Source organism: Lepidochelys olivacea (genome assembly GCF_965140295.1).
Source record: "Lepidochelys olivacea isolate rLepOli2 genome assembly, chromosome: 3".
NCBI lineage: Eukaryota > Metazoa > Chordata > Testudines > Cheloniidae > Lepidochelys > Lepidochelys olivacea.
The window spans coordinates 31,540,592-31,563,262 of record NC_140413.1 but is presented as its reverse complement, the minus strand read 5'-3'; the positions used below and the strand labels follow the sequence as shown (position 1 = coordinate 31,563,262).

Below are 22,671 nucleotides of genomic sequence, written 5' to 3'. Positions count from 1 at the left end.
GAGCAATCTAGTATTAGATACAGGAACAAATAAATAGAAGAGCCAGCTAGTAACTAACCAAAATAAGGACAAAAGGAAATTGTAGAAACAGCCTTCTGATGTTACGATGAAAGTTTATAGCTCAAAAGACTACTGTCCCAACAGGCAACTTTATGGCCTACAATTTTTCACAAGCATCTTATGTAACAGCAAGCACTGGAAGCCCCCTGGTTTAAAAATCAAAAGAAACTTATGGCAGGAGACTTGCTGTTAGCACTACAGTGCAGAGTCTGGACAATCAAAGGCCTGTTTCCTTTGTCTTTGAGCAGTGGGTAGAGCTGGGTATAGTTTTGAAGGAGTCATTTTGGTATTTGCTAATATATTGTTGAACTGTCTTTCAAAAACTGGCACATTACTGAGTCAGTATTTTATAAAAATAAATATGTCAGGAACTCTTGGTTTTGGTAGATAGAGTTTTGGTGTTATCTATGAAATTATAAATAATTGTCATGACTTCAGTCTGCAAACTACCTGAAACAATGATTTGTATTTACATAATTACTAGGAGTTGCCATGCGTTCACTTAACTGGACTCCCCTCCACACATTTCAATATTAACTTCTCCAGTACTAAGTTAATTTCTTTATGTATACAAGAATCCTACAATAGGGTCTCACTGACATTTGCAGAAGTGGTGATTCAAGTGAAACTCCTGAGGAAACTGTTTTTTTCCCTTAATAGGAAAGGTCCACAGGAAAACACCATCTTAGTTTATAAAAATTAATCGCAGTGGAGATACAGTGACATCAGGCAGGATGTTAGGTTTTTTAATAAGTAGATTAAAATGGTGTTAATAGCTAATGGCATAGTTCTAAGTCACGGAATCATAGAAATGTAGAGCTGGAAGGGACCTTAGGGAAGTCATCTAGTCCAGCCCATGCACTGAGGAACAAGCAGGGTAGATTAATTTAAATAATATATTGATTAAAATTGGTTTAAATCCAGGCTTTCCACTTGATAATTTAAATAAAATATTTTGCATACACAAACTTCTCTTATCAAGACGTGTTTCACATTTATAACTAAATGATTTATTAAACAGAGGGATGAACTGTAGAGTTAGTGAATTAAACTAATTAGTTCAGGTCAGCCTGGGAAAAGTTTCAAATATGTTTAAGTGAAAGTGATCTTAAATTCCTACTTGACTAAGTCTCCTGCAAAATAAGAGTCTCCTGAGTTACTTACTCAGATCTATTGTGCCATATTTATAAAACATAAGCTCAAAAAAGTGAGATGTCCTTCCCCTCCACCCTCGATTCTCTCTCTATATAGAAAAGCAGACTAACAAAGATTTGATCGAGGATTCAGCATATTTATATTTAAATGTTTTAAGAGATTATAAATTTAGGCCTTTGCACATTTTGTATTACATTCAGATTTCAAACAGATTTTTTAAAAGAAGGAATATTTAAATTAAGAAAATCTGCTTTAAATTTTAAAATAGGTACTTTTAGATTGTCAAAAAAATCATTGATTTTTATCCACCCTGGAACCAAGTCCAGTAACTCCTCACTTAACACTGTAGTTATGTTCTTGAAAAACACGACTAAGCGAAATGATGTTAAGCGAATCAAATTTCCCATAAGAATTAATGTAAAAGGGGGGTGGGGGGAGAATTAGTTTCCAGGGAAATTTTTTTCTCCAGACAAGAGACATTATATACATATACGGCATAAATTTTAAACAATGTAATACTGTACTCAGCAATGATGATTGTGAAGCTTTGCTGAAGTGGTGAAGTCAGAGGGTGAAAGAGGATGGAGCATCTGGCTGTTTTTCTTTCCAAAGTGCCGGAGGGCAGCTGATTGCTGCGGACAGGAGGCATGTGGAGGGAGGGCAGAGGCTTTGTCCAGGCTCCTCCCACCCCCAGCCTCCTGAACACTGCAAAACAGCTGACTGCTGCAGGCAGGAGGCGAGCAACCTCATCACTCCTCCCCCCCCCATCACTCCTCCCCCCCCCACCCCGCGCTTCCCACCCGCCCGCAGCAATCAGCTGTTTTGCGGCGCTCAGGAAGCATGCAGCCTCCCCTCTCCTCCCATCTGCAGCAATCAGCTGTTTCGGGGCATTCAGGAGGCTCTGGGGGGAGCAGGGACAAGCTACATGCTGTGTTCTCACTCCTCCCCCCACCAACTCCTGAACCCTGCTAAATAGCTGATTGCTGCAGGCAGGAGGCGCGGGGAGGAATGGGGTGGGGGGAAGGAGTTGCTGATCTGTGAGGCTGACGGCAAGCAGGAGGTGCTGGGGGTGGTGGAAGGGACCTGATTGGGGGCTGATGGCCCACCCTGGTTCGAAGCCCCCAAGGCCAAACATTGCGCAACTTTAAAATGTGTATGTTCTCTAATAGATCAGCGATGTAACAACGAAACAATGTTGTTAACTGGGACAACTGTACACCAAGATCATCTCTGATACGTGTTTGTCTAAACCAGAGATGGCCAACCCGAGCCTGAGAAGGAGCCAGAATTTACCACTGTACATTGCCAAAGAGCCACAGTAATACATCAGCAGCCCCCCGCCACCTCCCACCCACTGGCAAGTCCCACCAATCAGCACCTCCAGATCAGCTGTTTCGTGGCATGCAGGAGGCTCGGGAAGGGGGAAGGAGCAAGGGCATGGAAGGCTCAGAGGAGAGGGTGGGAAGAGGTGGAGTGGGGGCAGGGCCTGTGGCAGAGCCAGGGGGTGAGCAGTGAACAACCCCCGACACATTGGAAAGTTGGCGCCTGTAGCTCCAGCCCTGGAGTTGGTGCCTATACATAGAGCTGCATATTAACTTCTCAAGAGCCGCATGTGGCTCCGGAGCCATAGGTTGGCCACCCCTAGTCTAACTGTTCTTAAAGACCCCCCCAATGACTAGGGCCCTACCAAATTCATGATCCATTTTGGTCAATTTCAGGGTCATAGGATTTTAAAAATCATAAGTTTCATGATGTCAGCTAAATCTGAAATTTCACAATGTTGTAATTGCACGGGTCCTGATCAAAAAAGGAGGGTTTCTTTGGATGGGGGGTGGGTGGGTGGGTGGTTTCCCACAAGGTTATTGTAGAGGGGGTTGCGATACTGCTACCCTTACCTCTGTGCTACCTTCAGAGCTGGGCAGCTGGAGAACAGCAGCTGCTGGCTGGGATCCCAGCTCTGAAGGCAGAGCTACCTCTAGCAGCAGCAGAGGTAAGGATGGCATGGTATGGCATTGCTACTCTTACTTCTGCACTGCTGCTTCCGGGGCGCTGCTGTCAGAGATAGGTGCCTGGCCAACAGCCACCCAGCTCTGAAGGCAGCACAGAAGTAAGGGTGGCAATATCATGACCTCCATGAAAATAACCTTTTGATTCTCCTGCAACTCCCTTTCGGGTCAGGATCCCCAATTTGAAATGCTGGTCTTCCCAGTGAAATCTGTATAGTATAGGGTTAAAAAAAAAACACCACACCACACAGATTTCAGGGTCTGTGATGAGTTTTTCATGGCCGTGAATTTGGTAGGACCCTACCAATGACAGGGATTCCACAACCTTCTTTGGAAGCCTATTCTAGGCTCCTTAACTATCCTTATAGTTTTTCCTAAATCCATGGAACTTCTGTTGCCTCAAAACAGCAGCTCTTCACTTCACCAAGTGGATAGCCTGCCCCTTAGCAGGGAAAAAAGCTTGTGCCAGTCACTATGTTTAAATATAGGCATCTGAATTAAGTAGCAAAAAGTTACAGAAGTCAATGGTCACAAACGCACAATATTCTTGAAATGGAGATTTATTATTATAGGCAATTTATAAATGGACAGAATTGTTTGTAAGGCACTTTAGAACCCTAAAGGCCAATACAAAAGTCTTCAGGAAACCACATAATCACTAGATCAGAGGTAAACTTCTGTCATTGATCAGAAACTGGCAAAGAGACAAAATAAGAATAAATGGTAAGTTTGACATGATACTTTACCTGTGGTCTCTTATTATCAGGGTTGGAAATATTCACTAGTGACCTAGAAAGGACAAATGGGGGGAATGAGATGGCAAAATTTAAGTCAGAACTAAAGACTGAGGCCTGGTTTACACTCAAAGTTAAGGTAGCCCAGCTACATCTGTTGGATCATATTAAAGAAGTTCTGTATTAAAATCACAAATGAGTTTGATTCCCCAGAGTTTAAATTCCAGGGTATTACTAATTAAGAGGTCTCTTGGTTTTTGGTGCTGTTTCTCTCCCTCTATGTGTGAAACTTGCAAGCTGCTAATTGTGTTAGTACATTCTAAGACTGAGTCTATTCTCAAAGCAATTCACAGAGAGAGAGAGACTCAAAGCAATACTCTAACAACAGAAACAGCACCCAGAGACTCCCCACCCTTTTGTTGTATTAAAAATTGTGATTAAAATAGAGATAGAGGATGTATGTGGATGGATGCTTGGTGTGGATAATAACTGAATGATCAGGGAGGTGCCAGCCTAAGAATCCAGTGTCCATCGGCTGAAGAAGGCGTCAAGTGGAAATAACCAGAGGACCCCCCCGGAGGGCAGACTGGAATCCACCCAACAGCCTCAAGAATGGGAGAACCAAAGAACAAGATAACATCTTGGAGCCGTCAGGAATGTGCTATCTGCCGATTGATTCAGCAACAGCATGATGAAGCAATTCCCATAGACTGGCATAGGAAGAAATTCCTATAAAAATAGACTCTAAAAAGTGAGAACTTTGGGGTCTGATTCTGCAAACCAACTTCCAGGAGCATCAGATGAGCATCTGACAAGGCCCTGCTCCCTCCTCATGTCCAGGCCACCTGGCCAGTGGCTTGGCATGAGTAACTCTAAGGCTGGTAACTATGATAACAACCTTGCAGAACCTGTGTGTGTGGGTGTGTGTTTGTATGAATGAATGTGTGAATAAATATGAGATTGAAGGGAATGTTATAGCTATAACTAACTGCTTACTATGATTCTTTCTGTATTCACAATAAATGTGGTATTTTGCCTTTTTCCCTTTAATAAGATCCTGCTGGTTTTTATTTTATTGGTACAACACATCGTCAGGGGTGTGAAAACTCCACACTTTTGAGTGGCAAGGTTAAGCTGACCTAACCCCCGGCATACACAGCGCTATGTTGACTAAAGAATTATTCCGTTGATCTAGCTACCGCCTCTGAAGGAGATGAAGCATTACAGCTGCACCTCTATAGCATTTCAAATGTAGACAAGCCCCGAGGCACTCAAGAGCCTTAACAGACAGGTGAATGGAGAGCACCCTGGTATATGAAATTCAGTATTGAAAAAAGAAAGTAGTAATTTTTACAACTCAGATATTGTTAGTAAATAAGTAATAATTCAGGTAGACCATTTGATGTCATTATTGACAGCTTAATGAAAGCCCCTGCTCACTGAATATGGTAGTCAGAAAAGCAAACATTCAAATGTCTAAAGAATGGATTAGGATTCACTGAAATTATAATTTCAGGTTATTAGTATACTCCAAAATGGAACATTTTACTCTGATCATGCCTTCTCAAGGTGAAAGGAAGGAAGGAAGAAAGGAAGGAAGGAAACGTTCAGAAACATGGAACAACATCCATATTAGGAAAGACAAAAATATTGGATACAATTCAGCAGAGATGGATGCATGCAAAAGCAAAAGGTATATGGAAAAAAGCCTAGCGGACATTCAAAAAGGAGGAAACGCAAATGGATAACATGCAGTTACAATAGACAGGGTAGAGTTTAAAATATATAAAACCCTCATGTTTCAGGGCATGTGCTAACCACTCATGGGATCATGAAGGAATTGTTCCCATAGACTATTTTCCATGGTAGATTTTATTACCTTATTTGAAAATCTTGTATTGGAAAAAGGATACCTGACCAGGTGAGCTTCCGATCCAGTATGAAACTGGAACGTTTTGCTGTTTCACCAATGCTATTTTAAGATTTACATTGATCCAAATGAGTGCCTTGGTGCAGAACTCCAAATTAATTATCTTCAGTTTTCATAGCTTCTAGAGTAGTGGTTAGGCTCCCGAACATTTCATCCCATGTCCTCCTTTGGGCTCACCTCTTAATGCGACTCCTCCAGGGCCAGCAATGATGCCAATTCACATATTTCAGGGAAGAGAGCAAGTTTTCCAGCCCTACATCCCCCAATCCACATCCAGCCTTGCTAACCCCTTCTGCAGGAGGGAGTTGCCATTGCAATCCAGACTGGGCATCCCTACTTGAGCAGTGTCAGCAGCACAGGTTCCCCCTCCCTGCCAGGCTGGGGGGGCTCAGCACCATCAACCCTTGGAATCTGCTACCAGGGACCAGCCGCTTGAGAGCCAACTCTCTGTGCCTCTAATGCCTTCCCTGGGATGAAATCATGAACAGCTGCACTCCTAAATGGCATTCCTGGCCCATGCTGCACCTCTTCCCCCGCCCCCCCTTATGCCTCCCTGCTGGCTTGGGACTTCCTATTGCACTGAGAGGAGCTGCTGTGGGTTCCAGCAGGACCACCAAGCAGGCAGAGCAGAATCCAGATGTGAGCTGTGCTCCCTCCAAGGCCCCTGCCTCCCACACCTTACTCCTTACCCTCCTCCCTCCTGGCTTGACATCTCAAACCCTCCCAACTCCCACTTACCCTTTCACAATATCTATTGGGGGGGGGGGGTCACAACCCAGTTGAGGAAACACTGTTGTACAGTGTTACCTTTTTTCATTTCCATTTTTTTGAATGACTCTCACTAATATTAGTAATATTAGTCAGCACTGTCTGGAGTGTTTCTTGACCATGAGTGCCAACCTCTGGGCAGACACCTAAACTGGTGGTATGTTCTACAATTACATTTCACCAAGCCAGTAACAAATGTCAACTCCTAGATCACTGTATAGTAACAATATTACCATAGAGTCACAGATAGTCCCCTTAAGCTCTCCAGTCTATCTGATCTACCAACAGCTCCTTTAGGAGGTTTATGCTTGTATAAAATGATTGTCAGGCAAGCAGAAGAAATGACCCACTGAAATCCTAATAAAATGTAATTTTTCAATTATTGCAAGGTTCAGGTTTTCCCTTTATAGAAACTGCTTCCCTTAGGTTGTTCTAAGCAGCTTATATTTTTATGCATGCATACATTATAAGAGGAAGTTCCCCCCAATAACCTGGTAGGAGTCATAGATAAGCAGCAAGACCCTCGTCTATCAACATGCTGATTTAAACGAGTATGATTAACTAATCACTTTTTTGAAACATTGACTTAATATGGTTGTACACAAGACTTTGGTTGCTGGAACCTTGTTTTCCCCATCAGTCTTCATAAATTAGTTTTACCAGTTCATAATAGCCTTAAGACTATGGAAGCTATGAAGAGTCACCCAGACAATAAAGGTAGTCCTTTTAGTTGCCATTACCTAAACACAAAGAGTTGATGAGCCAACTGCCCTCTGTCAGTTAGTTTCCTTTCTTATTTTTCACAATGACCAAGTAACCCTTTGCTCCGTTCCCAACTTTACCCCCAAATTAATTCAGATTTCCACAGGAGTCAGGACATTAGTTTACCTTTCTCAAATAGCCTCTGAAAAAGGAACGGCTGTTGCTGCATTTCTTAGCCATTGCTAAGATCACAATGTTTTACCTACATACAGTTGATAAATATAAGTTGAGATCCTGAATGTATCATGAGTTTCAGGTTATGTTTCAGTATTAAGATCAAGAACGCATATAGAGTGAGCGCCTAACACATTCCACAGGTACTTAAGCTTAATTCCTCTCATAACATAACCACCTCCTGGGTGCAGAAAGAATCTGCCCCAGTGTAGGACCTCTGCTGAATTGCCAGATGACACGATAACATAATGTCACTGGGTGGATTTTGCAACCTCCTCCAAAACAGCATTCAGTTCTAGGGTCCTGAATGTTGTAGTCCAAGATTTCTCTTGTTCAATTTGGCCATCTAGTTTGAGGACTGCTAGACCGAACTACTAGGGGCTTCCACACATTGTGGAAGCCCCTAGTAGGGGAGTTTCTTCCATCTGTAAATTGCATTTCTGCTCTGGTGTTCAACAATTTGGAATCTCACCCAGAATCCTAATTAGTATATAGTTTTAAATTATGGTTCTGGCATTATCAACTCTGCGAAATTTGACTGGTTTCTGAATGGTTGCCAACTGTAGGAAAAAAAGCACCAAGTCTATCAGCCAATTGGTGAAGATACTCTGAAGATATTCAATTCAACGAAACAGCAGCAACCCACTATCCAGATTGTTTTAAAACACCTCTCCTACTTTCTTCTCTCCCCCAAGAAGAAATTTACATATGGGATGCACATTTACACATGGGACCACAGTTCCTCCTTTTCCCCTGAATCCAGTATCTGACAGCCTGCTGAATCCATCATAATCTGGGCAAAATTATCTAGTGACAAAATCTGAAATGGAAAAAATAACCACAGAGGATTCTAGAGTCAGGGATTACAGGCAGACTTCAAAGAAGTCTCAAGCTCAACTATGGAGTGGTAACATTCATAAATCTCACAGTTTTATATAGCTTGTTGGATTAAATTTTATCCTTTTAACTTTTTAAATGTAGCCTTTCCAAAATCATGTACTTATACCAGAAATTTAACAAGAAATTTCCACAAGAATTAGAGAGGGTTTTTTTAGGGCTGTTGATTAATCGCAGTTAACTCATGCAATTAACTCAAAAAATTGTGATTAAAAAAATTAATCGCAGTTTTAATAGCACTGTTAAAAAGAATACCAGTTGAAATTTATTAAATATTTTGGATGTTTTCTACATTTTCAAATATATTGATATCAATTACAACACAAAATAAAAAATGTGAGCACTGTACACTTTGTATTACAAATATTTGCACTGTAAAAATGATAAATTAAATAGTATTTTTCAATTCACCTCACACAAGTACTGTTGTGCAATACGTATTGTGAAAATGCAACTTACAAATATAATTTGTTACACAACTGCACTCAAAAACAAAATGTAAAACTCTAGAGTCTACAAATCCACTCAGTCCTACTACTTGTTCAGCCAATTGCTAAGACAAACAAGTTTGTTTACATTTAAAGGAGATAATGCTGCCTGCTTCCTACTTACATTCCAGCCACCATTCCAGAGGACATGCTTCCACGCTGAGGACGCTCGTTAAAAAATGTGTTAATTACCTTTGTGACTGAACTCCTGGGGGGGGGCGCGGCACCAGGGGGGAGACACTGTACATCTTCTGCTCTGTTTTACCTGCATTCTGCCCTATATTTCATGTTATAGCAGTCTTGGATGATGACCCAGCACTTTGTTCATTTTTAAGAACAATTTCACCGCAGATTTGACAAAATGCAAAGAAGGTACCAATGTGAGATTTCTAAAGACAGCTACACCACTTGACCCAAGGTTTAAGAATTTGAAGTGGCTTGCCAAATCTGAGAGGGACAAGTTGTGCTGCGTGCATTCAGAAGTCTTAAAAGAGCAACGCACTGGTATGGAAACTACAAACCCGAATCACCAAAAAAGAAAAATCAACCTTCTGCTGGTAGCATCTAACTCAGATGATGAAAATGAACATGTGTTGGTCTGCATTGCTTTGGATAGTTATCGAGCAGAACCTGTCATCAGTATGGACACACATGCTCTGGAATGATGGTTGAAGCATGAAGAGACATATTAATCTTTAGTGCATCTGGCACGTAAATATCTTGCGACACCAGCTACAGCAGAGCCATGTGAACACCTGTTCTCACTTGCAGGTGGCATTGTAAACAAGAAGCGGGCAACCTTCTCTAGATATTAATATAACAGACATCACGGAACTCAAATGTTCTGAAATTGGATCACACCAATAAGATGTCAATTAGGTCAGATTAAAAGAGAAAAAAAAAATCGAATCTTGAGCAACACCAGAGTCAGTTCTTCCTGATTCAAATTTCAATGAATTCCATAAGAAATCAGGTGGATTAAAATCAATGACTTTTTAAAAAAGCGTCAAATGTTTTTAAATTGATATTAAATACAGGCGTTTTTTAAAAGTATTCTAAAGTTGTTAAATTTTTTTATTACAATTAAATTTGAAATTTAAAAAACTTATGTTGAGGACTAAGCTGATATCTATTAAAGTCATTTAAATTAAATACAAAAATAATTACTATTCAGAAGTACACAGTTCTTGCTGAGTTTTAAAAAAGTCACTGGCTAATCAACTGGAATCTGAATTTGCTGAAGTGCTAAACCAGCTTTTGACAGCAGTAGCCTCCTTCTGCAGATGGAGACTCCTTCTTAGTTACAGTCTACTCCTCTAGTTTAGTTCAATTACTAGCTCATACCAGTCAAGAAACCAACTGAGTTGAAAAAGCAGGAAAGCTTGTTTTCTTCTACCAATCAGAAGAACAGAGAGGATGAGATCTACTAGTTCTAAAGTCTTGAAGGACATAGCAATCAGATACAATCAATTCAATTAAATAACTACAGATAATACTGCCTGTGTTTACTAAAAAAAGGTTTATATGCAAAACACTGAATGCAAAAATTAAAAAGACTGTGTACCCAGGACACTAAAGGTAGTTCTATTAAATAAAAATGCTGTTTTTGTGCATTTCTAATTGACTATGAATTTCCATCCAAATAGAGCTTGACACAAATTGCAAGCCAAAAATTAATCTAGTTAAAAAGTTATTCTATATACCTTCTTAAATAAATGAGAATACATATAGTGTATACTCCTGGTTAGCAAAGAGATGCACCAAATGTAGTTGCAAATTGACATGAGAATCAGCCACTCTTTAATAAATTGTACAAGTGCAAAACACAAGTAAATAGATTTAAATCAAGGTTTCCTGCTTGCTGATTTAAAATCATGATTTAAATCAATCCACCCTGTAAGAAACCTGTATGTACAATTTGAAGTAGGAAAGATTTCTCAAGATGAAGTTTCATGATTCCTACTGTACACATGCATATACATATTAAAGGTGCATTGCCTATCCTTTCCACCCCATTCATACTACTTTCCAAAATAGTAACCTCTTACTGAAAGCAGAAAATAGGAATACTCTGCATTATATGCACACCATGATTCTTCCTCTACAGAATCACATTGTAGAATCTAAAATTTTGAATTATCATAATTGTTTCTACTCTTTATGGTTCCAATTGTGAACAAAGGGTAAACTCATGCAGTGGTTGCCTCAGATATGCCCCAGTTGTCTTTGAGGCAATTAACTCAAACTCAGTATCAACATTACCGATATAAACAATGAAATTAGTGGCAACAATCAGCTAATGTGATTATTCTTTCCAACCAAACTGATTTTGACATCATCCCAGCTGTCAATAGACCATACTGTCTTCTATTCAGCTGCCACACCCTATGGATTACATTTACAATTGTATGCATTTCAGTACAAAATTTTACAGTTCACTGAAGATCCAGGGGCAACATAAAACAAGGTTAATATCAAACATGAACACTGTTTGTTGAATTAGTGAAATGAGTAATATAAAAGCCTTACTTTATTTCTGAAGCCTTTGTAAGAGACAAGGGTCTCTCCAGCAGAATTCAGATAAAAAAATGCCAATTTGGGAGTTTTTTTTTTTTACTTCATCATAATCTAAGAGACTTAGGTTGAAAGCCTATTCTGTGTCTGTGATAACCATGTAACTGCTCCAGCAGATGTCTCAGAATCTGAGAGAGCAATCAATCATCTCAAGTTTTATTAAATAGTGCTAATTACCTTCTTTTGAAAATGTAAGTATATTCAAAAACCTCAGTGTTTTAATATACAAGATTGAGTTTATACAATAACCCTATTCTCATATCTGACTTTTGAAGTCTACTGTTACAAAAACCCACCCATGGAAAGAATGGAAAATATAGAGAAACAGGATTTAAAGAGCTAATCAGCACTGCAACCACCAGTTCAGTTTTGTATCCACAAGAAACATTCACATTAAAAAAAAAAAAAAATCAAGTGAACACAAGTTCCAATGCCTATGTAAACTATACTTGGCAGAGGCTGCAAATAGGCTTCTTCGCACTCCTTATTACATTAGCCTTTGCTAATGATGTTTTGGGCAGCTTAGGGAAACGCAAGATGTCCTAATGCGCACAGTTTCTTTCAAATATTAAAGCTGTCATCTGATATTAACGTTCCATTATGTCTAAGCATTCTCTCATCAGGAGAAAGTGTAGTTCTATAGATCCAACCCTAAAGTTGGTAGTGTACGCCATTTTATTCAATGTGAAATAAAACTGCCCTAAAATAAAACAGCCACAGCGCATTTACGGTTAGCAACTCAAGTGAGGTTACCAATAGCCTTTCTAAATTAATAGATTCCAAGGCCAAAAGGGACTACACTGTGATCATCTAGTCTAGTGGTAGGCAACCTGTGGCCCGTCAGGGTAACCCGCTGGCGGGCCGCCAGACAGGTTGTTTACATTTGCATGGCCGCCCGCATCTCCCAGCGGCTGCGGTTTACTGTTCCCGGCCAATGGTAGCTGCGGGAAGTGGCATGGGCCACAGGGACGTGCTGGCCGCCACTGCCTGTAGCTCCCATTGGCCAGGAACAGCGAATTGCGGCCACTGGGAGCAGTGGGGGGCCGTGCAAATGTAAACAACCTGTCTGGCAACCCGCCAGCGGATTATCCTGATGGGGCGTGTGCAGCCCGCGGGTTGCCCACCACTGATCTAATCTGCCCTCCTGTTTAACACAGGCTATAGAATTTCCCCACAATGATTTCTTATGAACTAGAGTATCTTTTAGAAAATCATCCTATGTTGATTTTAAAAACTGCAAGTGATGAAGAATCTACCACGAACGTTCGTAAAATTGTTCCAATATTTAAATCACACTCACTGTTAAAAATGTATGCCTCATTTCCAGTTTGAATTTGTCTAGCTTCAATTTCCAGCCATTGGATCCTGTTAAAACTTTGCATACTAGATTGAAGAGAACAAGTTTGTTCCCCATATATGTACTTACAGAATCTGATCAAGTCACCCCTTAAACCGTCTCTTTAAGCTAAAAAGGAGCTCTCTCTAAATCACATACAGCATGTTTTCCCTAATCCTTTTGTCACTCTCATGGCTCTCCTCAGAGCCCTCTCCAGTTTAACAACATCCTTCTTGAATCATTTTACTGATCAAATGACTGATTTCTGATACTTTTTAAAAAACTAGTAGCCACCATGTTAGCCTGGTAAGAAAGTCTGATCAGCCATCACACAACAAGCTTTGAGAGGTGGGATGACAGTATTTTATGCTGTTTCCTGATTAAGTACCTGACCCGCATGATTGACTCAAAGCAGCTACAATTTGAGGGATTTTTTTTTTTAAAATAGAAAAGGCATGAAACAAGGAACATCAGCATCTCGAAAGTTAGCCATTCTTAAATTTTAAGATTTAGTTTCAGAACTGTCCGCACATTACCGTACCAATTTATTTTCAGTTTAAAAATCTCTTCCCTTTGTTGTATTAAAAGCCCCAACGAACCAGTGACATAGAAACTGATATACAAAGTTATCTAACACAGAAAGTACACAAATTAAACATGAAATAATGAACTTTGAGAAACATTTGCAATCTGATATGTCCCTTGAAGGGTGAAGTACTAAGGACCTTGAAGTTGGTACACGGTATCACAGAAGCCTGCCATATTGTGAAAAATCTCCATTCCCTTCTCTCCACACAAAAGGCAGCAAAGCTAGGAATCAAGACTGGTATCAGTAGCATACAACAGGTTTCAGAGTAACAGCCGTGTTAGTCTGTATTCGCAAAAAGAAAAGGAGTACTTGTGGCACCTTAGAGACTAACCAATTTATTTTGAGCATGAGCTTTCGTGAGCTACAGCTCACTTCATTGGATGCATACCGTGGAAACTGCAGCAGACTTTATATACACACAGAGATCATAAAACAATACCTCCTCCCACCCCACAGTCCTGCTGGTAATAGCTTATCTAAAGTGATCATCAAGTTGGGCCATTTCCAGCACAAATCCAGGTTTTCTCACCCTCCACCCCCCCACACACAAACTCACTCTCCTGCTGGTAATAGCCCATCCAAAGTGACAACTCTCTACACAATGTGCATGATAATCAAGGTGGGCCATTTCCTGCACAAATCAAAAGGTTCTCAGCCACCACTGTACTGTTTACACTCTGCTACACCACACTTTAATTGCTTCTCAAAGGAAGGGTGCACCACAGCTTTTGATAGTATGATGCATTTGGAACTATTCCATCTTTTAAAAACCTGAAAGCTGTAGCCATTAAGATGCACTGGATGATTGCGAATGCAGCAATGTTAATATGCTCAAGCTTTGAGCATGCCAGGCAAGTTTAACACTACATTTAACCACACTCATAAAAGTAGAAGTTATGGATTGTTTACTTTATCTTTCTAAAATTCTTTATTCATCAGTTATATAGAATCAGTTATTTATAATCAGTTATATAGAAATCAAATTCCATGCCACCAAGTGTGGGGAATTGTGAGATCTTCAAAAGCACAGTGACTTGGGACTTGTGCTCCTAAATCACTTACGCACTTTTGAAAATTCCACAGTTTTAGTCATTCAATAGTATCCAGTAGAACAATCAAGGAATTAAACCAGCTTTACTGAAAGTTTCTCAGCATATGGGCAACAAATGACATTCAAACTGCAAGTTTTCTGCCAAAGCCATACCGTAACCGTGCTATGCTTTTGTTTCAATGACCATTCTCTTGCCTGAAGGATTAAATCCCCCGTCACCTGTGAAACTTCATCAAGATTATCTTAAATTCCATCTTCTGCTTTTGGGACACAATTAGCACCAATAACATCTTATCACACAGTTGTGACCAACTGTGTCCACTGATGAGAGCTGTATGTGAATGGCTTGCAAGAGAGCAGGTAACTTAAAATCAAATTAAGAATTTAAAACGGCCTGCAGTACAAGTATTTCAGTGGAGATAAGAATAGTAAATTTTTTTTTAAAATTATGATTATTATTATTATTAAACCGGGAGAGCTGGAGCACTCTTTAGGGAAAAAAGGAATGTCAGGCTCAATGTTACAGCATTTTTGTTATTTAACGACAGTAGAACCTCACAGTTATGAACACCTCAGGAATGGAGGTTGTTTGTCACTCTGAACAAAATGTTGTTGTTGTTTTCAGATGTCTACTACTGAACAATGACTAAATACAGCTTTGAAACTTTACTATGCAGAAGAAAAATGCTGCTTTTAACCATCTTAATTTAAATGAAATAAGCAGAGAAACAGTTTGCTTACCATGTCAAATCTTTTTTAAACTTTCCCTTTTTTTTTTTTAAAGTAGTTTATGGCTAACATACAGTAACTCCTTGCTTAAGGTTGTAGTTATGTTCCTGAAAAATGTGACTTTAAGCGAAAAGATGTTAAGCGAATTCAATTTCCCCATAAGAATTAATGTAAACGGGGGGGGGGGTTAGGTTCCAAGGAATTTTTTTTCACCAGACAAAAAGACTAATATATATACATACACACACACAATAAGTTTTAAACAAACAATACTGGTACACAGAAATGATGACTGTGAAGCTTGGTTGAAGTGGTGAAGTCAGAAGGTGGGATATTTCCCAGGTGATGCCTTACTGCTAAATGATGAACTAGCAATTGGCTGAATCCTCAAGGGTTAACTCATTGTTAATGTAGCCTCACACTCTACAAGGCAGCACGAATGGAGGGAGGGGAGACAGCATGGCAAACAGAGAAAGAGAGAGATGTGCATTGCTCCTTTAAGTACACTGACTCCACTCTTAAGTACACTGCCTTTTTAAGCTAATCAGCAAGCTGAGACACAGCTGCTGCCAGGAAGCTCCCTCTGTCCTGAGCCCTGTCATGTATTGCCCCCCCCCCCGCTCCATGGAAGATGGGGTAAGTGGGGTGCAGGAGCAGGGGGACATCTTGATATTAGCCCCACCCTTTTCATCTCCCCCACACCCCCCAGCAAGCAGGAGGCTCTGGAGAGCAGCTCCAAGGCAGAGGGTAGGAGCAGCACATGGCAGTGGGAGAAGGGACAGCTGAACTGCTGGCAATTGATAACCTCCTGGGGCAGCTGCCGCATGGGGAACTTAGGGGAATGGGGAGCTGACAGGGGGGCTGCCGGTCCACCCTGGTTCTAAGTCCCCACCAGCTAGCTGCAATGGGCTGCTCTTCCTGCAAGCAGTGGACAAAGCAGGCAGCTGCCAAACGACATTATAAGGGAGCATTGCACAACTTTAAATGAGCATCTTCCCTAATTGATCAGCAACATAACAAAGTTAACCAGGACAACTTTAAGTGAAGAGTTACTGTAGTATGGTGTTGTATTTGCCCCCCCTTTTTTGGGGGGGGGAGAACACATTGCTGCTGTCTGGCTGCATACTTCCAATTCCAAATGATGTGTGCAGTTTGACTGGTCACTTCATAACTCTGGTATTCATAACTCTGAAGTTCTACTTAGCAGTATTTCACATGCTGCAGATTTATATATGCAGATTACTAGAACAGCATATATAAATTTGTGAAAGCTGAGCTGTATAGACAGTGACAAAATATTTTATTAGTAACATAACTGAGTAATAGCAGCCACTTTCTGCACCCAAAATATCCACCCTTTTTAGATTGCAACAGTTTAGTGACTGACAAGGATCCCTTCCATATTGTTTGCAAACAGTTACTGCATTTACCATAGCCTAGACTACAGAGTAGTTTTGTACTAAAGTGATAACCTTTGAGAGGTAGCTTACCAGAGTCAGAACTTAATATTCCTGGAAACCAGGAATAACTTCAAGTTACTTTGAAATTTGATTAAAAGGTATGATGTGCTGAAGGGGGCTCACTAGAGCACTTTTTGTTCCTTCTCTAATTCATATACAATCACTGGGAAATTTGTTCTTTATAGTGGCAGTTTCAATCTTTCAGTTGCTGACTCATGGAACAGAGTAGTGGCAGAATGAAGGTAACGAAAAAGAAAATGGGATAAAACTGAAGATGGTGCTGGGAGGGAAAGCAGCAGTATCATAGCTAGCAGTGAAAACTGATAATAAACCCCCTTCTGCCCCCCTCCCTCCCGCCCCCCACTAGAGGAAGATGTGCATCTTTGTTTCTGCTGATGCCAGGGAACAGGAAAAGCATGTGGCTTTGTAGGTTTCTGTCTTCACTACTTCCTGCTGACTTTAGGGGCAAATGAAAACAGCAAGTTGCCAGTGAAGCCCCAGATGAGAGTAGAGGGAGCATGTTCAGTGAAACTAGGATAAGTTTACTGGGATACGCATATATATCATCTTTGTGAACATTACACATTTGCACTAGTGCCACTACACCAGTTACTGACCAACTGACTAAACTAGGGTAACTTCAGCATAGACAAGACCCAAAAGGGCTCAATGCTCACATCTCATTCAGTTCCAGAGCCACTAGACCAGTGCATCTCAAGCTATCTGATGTGGGGGACTGGAATTTTTTTTTTCCAATGTGCATGCAGACTGGCAGCCGATGGCTCACGGACCACCACTTTGAGTAGCACTGCACTAGACCACTTAGAGAAGCATCTATTAAGATGAAGTAACAAACAGGATGAGACGGTTAATCACAAAACCTCTTGAGAATTCAATTTGACAAGGGGGTAAAAGTCTCAAAGTCTGGAGGGCTGGTTGGGTGTATGAATTCCAACACACTGGTGGCTAGAGTGATCACAGAAGAGGAGAGATGATTTGAGGGAGCCCCATTGTAAAATAATAGCACACCAGTAAGTCTAATTAGAATTCTGCCACAGGAAACAAGAATCAGTCTAAACCTGTGGTTTATGAGTCATACTATTTTTTAAAAAAAATGAAGCTTTAGCAAGTTTTAACCATGCCTGAAACAGTAGACTTTTTTAAAGAAAGTAAATACCCTTTAAGCGTATTAAGGAAAAAGTAGTAATTGTTTTGACTGATTTACCAAGTAGCTTCAAATAAATCTTTATAAAAGAAAACTGTATAAAAGAAAACTGCTCAGAATTGTTAGACCATATTTTTAATTCAGAAAAAAAATTCTAGGTGACAGCAAACATTGGAATGTGTAAGTATTTCCACAAAACCCAGGAAAATGTTCTCCCTTGTCAGATAAGCTAGAATTCTTGGCTTGATTTTGCTTCTAAATGACTACTGAAAGAGAAAGCAATAAACACAAGTCTCCTAATCCAAGTGAGTACAAGTTTACCTCCTGGTTAAACTAGAAATACTAGTTTATTTGTAAGAACTTGCTATCACCTCTTCTTGTCCTAAGATGCCTGAAATATTAGATACCACTTGAAACGTTATTTTATCATTACATTGGTAATAAAGTATTCAAGATTTGCTACATGTTTCTAACTGCATTAGACATCTATCTAGCTTTCTGCAGCCAGAACTTTCACTGATCACGTGGAATAGGGTGCTACACCTTCTGCACTGCTGATACAGATTCAGCCCCCACTGTAATGCAGCATATTTGCACCACTGCGAACATCTAGAAGACTAGGGCACTGGCTTAAAAAAAAAGCAGCATTTCTGTACTCTTGTATTCATCTACAGCACCTCTTACAAGCTTAAATCTTTGTAGTTTTGCATTATTCCACAATGGCTGCATCTCTACCATGCAAGGCAGTCTGAAGAGTACATCTGCAAGTGCAGGAAGCCTAATTTTCTACAGATTTAATATTTACACCTTCACTGAAAAAGGCTTTATATTTTATATGAATAAAAAGTATATTTTATATTAAGACCACTTCTAAAACTATTCAACTTCTTACAAGTCTCCTCTTGATCTGAGGTAACACAGAAGTTTGTGACCAACACCCAACTGAGGACACCGAAGCAGATAATTCAGATATCACTCAGGTTTCAGAGTAGCAGCCGAGTTAGTCTGTATTTGCAAAAAGAAAAGGAGTACTTGTGGCACCTTACAGACTAACAAATTTATTTGAGCATAAGCTTTCGTGAGCTACAGCTTCATCCAATGAAGTGAGTCTCTAAGTTAGTCTCTAAGGTGCCACAAGTCCTCCTTTTCTTTTTGCGAATACAGACTAACACGGCTGTTACTCTAAAAGGAAGAAAGAAGCTTTCTTGTTTTCCCTTCCAACCCAGTTACTGCAGACAGATAAGCATACTTGCATAATGGTATAGATGGACTTGAGCTCAAATCCTCTGATAACCCCATAACTACAAGACAGTGCTGCATATTGATCTTGCCCTCGTCCTTCTTTCCCACACTTCACCATGACACTCCTGCATCCTTCAGTCGAGTAGTGCAATGGCTTACCCCACACCCCAGCATAGTGTCACACACAGATCTCTCACACCCAAACCTATGATCTCACTCCCAAGCACAGACGTATGTATAGATATCTTGTGCATCACTTCCAGAGAGTTGTGAGATGTATCCCCAGTTCCCCAACTCACCAGCACAGTGGTACAGATGGACCTGAGCTCAGACTCCACCTTCTCCCGATAGTCCTTGACAAGCTGCATCTTCTTGTCGTTGGTGTCTGTTTTCTGCTCAATGCTAGAGATGACCCTCCAGGCAGAGCGCCGCCCCCCCACCACGTTCTTGTAGGCCACAGAGAGAAGGTTGCGCTCCTCGTTGGATAACTCAGCACCCTGTTCGGTTACGGCCTTCATGCAGGTGGCCATATCATCATAGCGCTCAGCCTGCTCAGCCAGCTTGGCTTTCTGGATCATCTCGGTCTTCTCCATGGTGGCTGGCAGTGGGGAAAGCGCAGCAAGGCAGAAAGAGAGGCTGTGGCTGTCACACTGTCAAGAGGAAAAGGCACCTCAAAACCTGCCAGGGAGGAAACAGATTAGCCATGTCTCTGGGAGCCAAGAGCTGCAAGACACCACACTCTGCCCCTCCCCAAAACTCAGAAGACACCAAACCAACCATCTCCCCAGGAACCAAGAATCACAGGCCAAAAGGGGTCTCCTCCATACACCACCCCAAGAGCTATCCTGGAATGAAGAACCCTAGGCCTATACAACCAGCCCATTTCACAGGGAACTGGTTACAGGAGTGGGGAAGTGCACCCATCTCCAGGGCCTCTAAGGAAGGTTAATAACCCAGACCACCAGGACAGGAGAAAACATAACCCAATCTCTCCCCACAGGGGACCAATCTATAAACCAGATGGTGGAAAGAGGCACTCCAGACACCTCAGCATGGCTTTTGGCTCCACCTCCACTTTCCTCCCTCTCACCCCTGTGTGCACTAGCAGGGCTTGCAGCCTGTGGTTAGTCAAGAAATTAGAGGCAGGGAGGGAAAGAAACAGACGGCTGGAAGCCATTAACCCAACGGGGCCATCCCCAGGAACCTTGCCCAAACCCTTCCCTCTAGGCGTGGGGGTCAGAGTGGTTTGCCTTGAAGGTGGGAGCCATGGGGAGGGGCAGTAAAAGAACCACCAGCCCCAGGGCAGACACAGGAGGACGAACAAGCCCAGAGGACACGGGGAGGAGAAGGCGGTTACCTAGTGCGTGCCTGGGGACTCAACAGCCCCGAAAAGAGAGAATCCGAGGATAAGGGTAGCGATCCGTGCTCCCACAGGCCAAGCAGGAGCATTGGGAGGGGAGCCCGTCGCGGGCGGATGGGGCAGACACGGGGGGGAGGGGTGCCCCTGAGATGAGAAGACAGAATAAGGGAACCTTTGTCCCTGGGCGAAGGAGGGGGCGCGGGACGAGGCCGGGAGACCACGGGCAGCCTTTCCCTAGAGCAAAGAAAGGGGATGGGGCGCCGGAACAGCGGCAAGCGGATCCGCGTCCCCAGCGCGAGGCAAGGGAAGCGGGGAGCTTCACGTCCCGTGCGGGGAAGCCCCGATCCGAGTCTCCCCGGTGGGGGGGGGGGCACCGACACTCTGTCCCTCGGGAGAGGGCGGGGACGGGGGAGTCCCATCCCCCAGGGGGCGCGGCGAGCAGGACTCGCTCAGGCAGGGTGGGTGGGGTCTGCAGGCTCAGGCCGAAGCGGGCGGGGGAGCGGCAACTCCGTCCACGCCTTAGGCCCGGCCCGGCGGTCTCCCGGGTAGGACGGGGCTCGGCAGCTCTTTCCGGGGCAGGGCGCGACCCCTGCCCGGGTAGGCGGGAAGAGCTGCCACCCAGGGGGACCCGGGGGAAGGGGAAAGCGTGGTGTCCCCGCGGTCCCGCCGGGCGTGAAATGGCGGCGGCGCTGGCGGGATCTCCCGCGCCCCGACGCGGCTGGGGACTCCGCGCCGCTCTCACAAAATGGAGGACGCGGCGACCCCTCTCATCGCCGTGGCCGACCTCGGCCCCGCTCACCTGGGTCCGCTCCGCTAGGCCGGGCCGGCTGGCGCCGCTGGATCGGGTGCGCTCCGCTCGGGGTTGAGGCGAGGAGAAAGAGCCGCTCCCGTCTCAAGCGAGAGCCAGCGCTAAAGGGCGTTGGCACAGGCAACCCTACCCGCTGCCAGACCCGCGCTCACACGGCCAATCCGAACTCCTGCTCCAAACCGGGGCCCACCCACCGCGTGCGATTAGCCAATCCAGACGTAGCGCGCCGCCGCGGGGGCGGGCACAGACAGGGCGCAAGCTCGGTTGGCCCGTGGGCTGCGGCTGGGGCCACGGGGTTTCCTCCAATTAGATCCAGGGTGAGCTAACGTCACTGTCACCATGGTGATGCTGCTACAACCCCCCCCACACGCCTTGCCTTGGGACTGGGAGCCAAGTCTGGGCGCGGCACGAGACAGCGCGGAGGCGCGGCTGGGGCGGCTCGTGCTGCTGCGGCTGGGAGGGGGAGAGGGAGACTCGGAGGCCGGAGAGCGGGTGGGAACGTGGGGATGGGTGTTGCACTGGGGAGCGTGCACCCATAGAGGAGAACTGGGTGGTTGCTGAGGGGGGAGGGTGCACTGATAGAGGGGAACTGGGGGTGGGTGCTACATGGGGAAGCGTGCACGGATTGAAGAGAGCTGGGGGGTAGATGCTGAGGGGGAAGCACGCACGGATTTAAGGGAGCTGGGGGGGGAAGCATGCACGGATAGAGGGGGAGCTGGGGTGGGTGCTGAGGGGGAAGCATGCACGGATAGAGGGGGAGCTGGGGTGGGTGGTGTGGGGGTAGAAGTGATGGAATGTGCTGAGAACTGGAGGGTAGGGAGGTGGATGTGAAGGCTAGTTAAGTGTCAGTGCTGTTGGAAGTTTAGAGTGCTGTGGAAGTAGGTACTGGGGTTCAGAATGCTACTGAGGATATGGCAATGGGTACTGAAGGGCCAGTGAGCAGCTGGAGGTGGGTTCTGGGGTAGACAAGAGTTGTTGTAGGCATTGGTGGCTTCTGGGATGCATGGGGTGGTGAATGTTATTGCTAGACAATAGGGTCTACCCTACAGGTAAGTGTGAGGGAAATGGGTGGGTGATGCTAGACAGATTTGGTGGGGATGTTGTGCTTGGGGAAATAATAGGTGGCTGGTGGGAGGTGTGCAGAATGAGTGTGTGCTGCTGGTTGGTAGATGGGGGTTGGAATGTGTTTGGGAGATGGGTGGGAGATGTGAGGGAATGAAAGGAGCTTTAAAAATTCAAAAATTATTCTATCCTCCACCTCAACAATAGTCTGTTTCTGACCTGGGTTTTGATGATGATCAGCAGGAGAAGTGACTGAGCAAGGTTTTTAGGCTTTTTTTTTTTCTCTTGTGGATTTGGTGGGGATAGTTGATGAGGGGGTAT

At 43.3% G+C, this 22,671-nt stretch overlaps 1 protein-coding gene across 2 annotated transcripts in view; it reads right to left on the bottom strand.

The window, feature by feature from the left end:
* YWHAQ (tyrosine 3-monooxygenase/tryptophan 5-monooxygenase activation protein theta) overlaps positions 1–21,438 on the bottom strand; it is a 49,657-nt gene extending 28,219 nt beyond the window's left edge. Inside the window, exons 1-2 of one of the 2 annotated variants that reach the window (XM_084622074.1) lie at positions 21,280–21,438; positions 19,420–19,798 (exon numbers count right to left, since the gene is read on the bottom strand). In XM_084622074.1, coding sequence (XP_084478200.1) covers positions 19,420–19,713 — 294 coding nt within the window. In that variant the 5' untranslated portion in view covers positions 19,714–19,798; positions 21,280–21,438. The remainder of the gene's footprint in view (positions 1–19,419; positions 19,799–21,279) is intronic. The other variant, XM_084622075.1, reaches the window with a different exon arrangement.
* Positions 21,439–22,671: the final 1,233 nt, after the last annotated feature.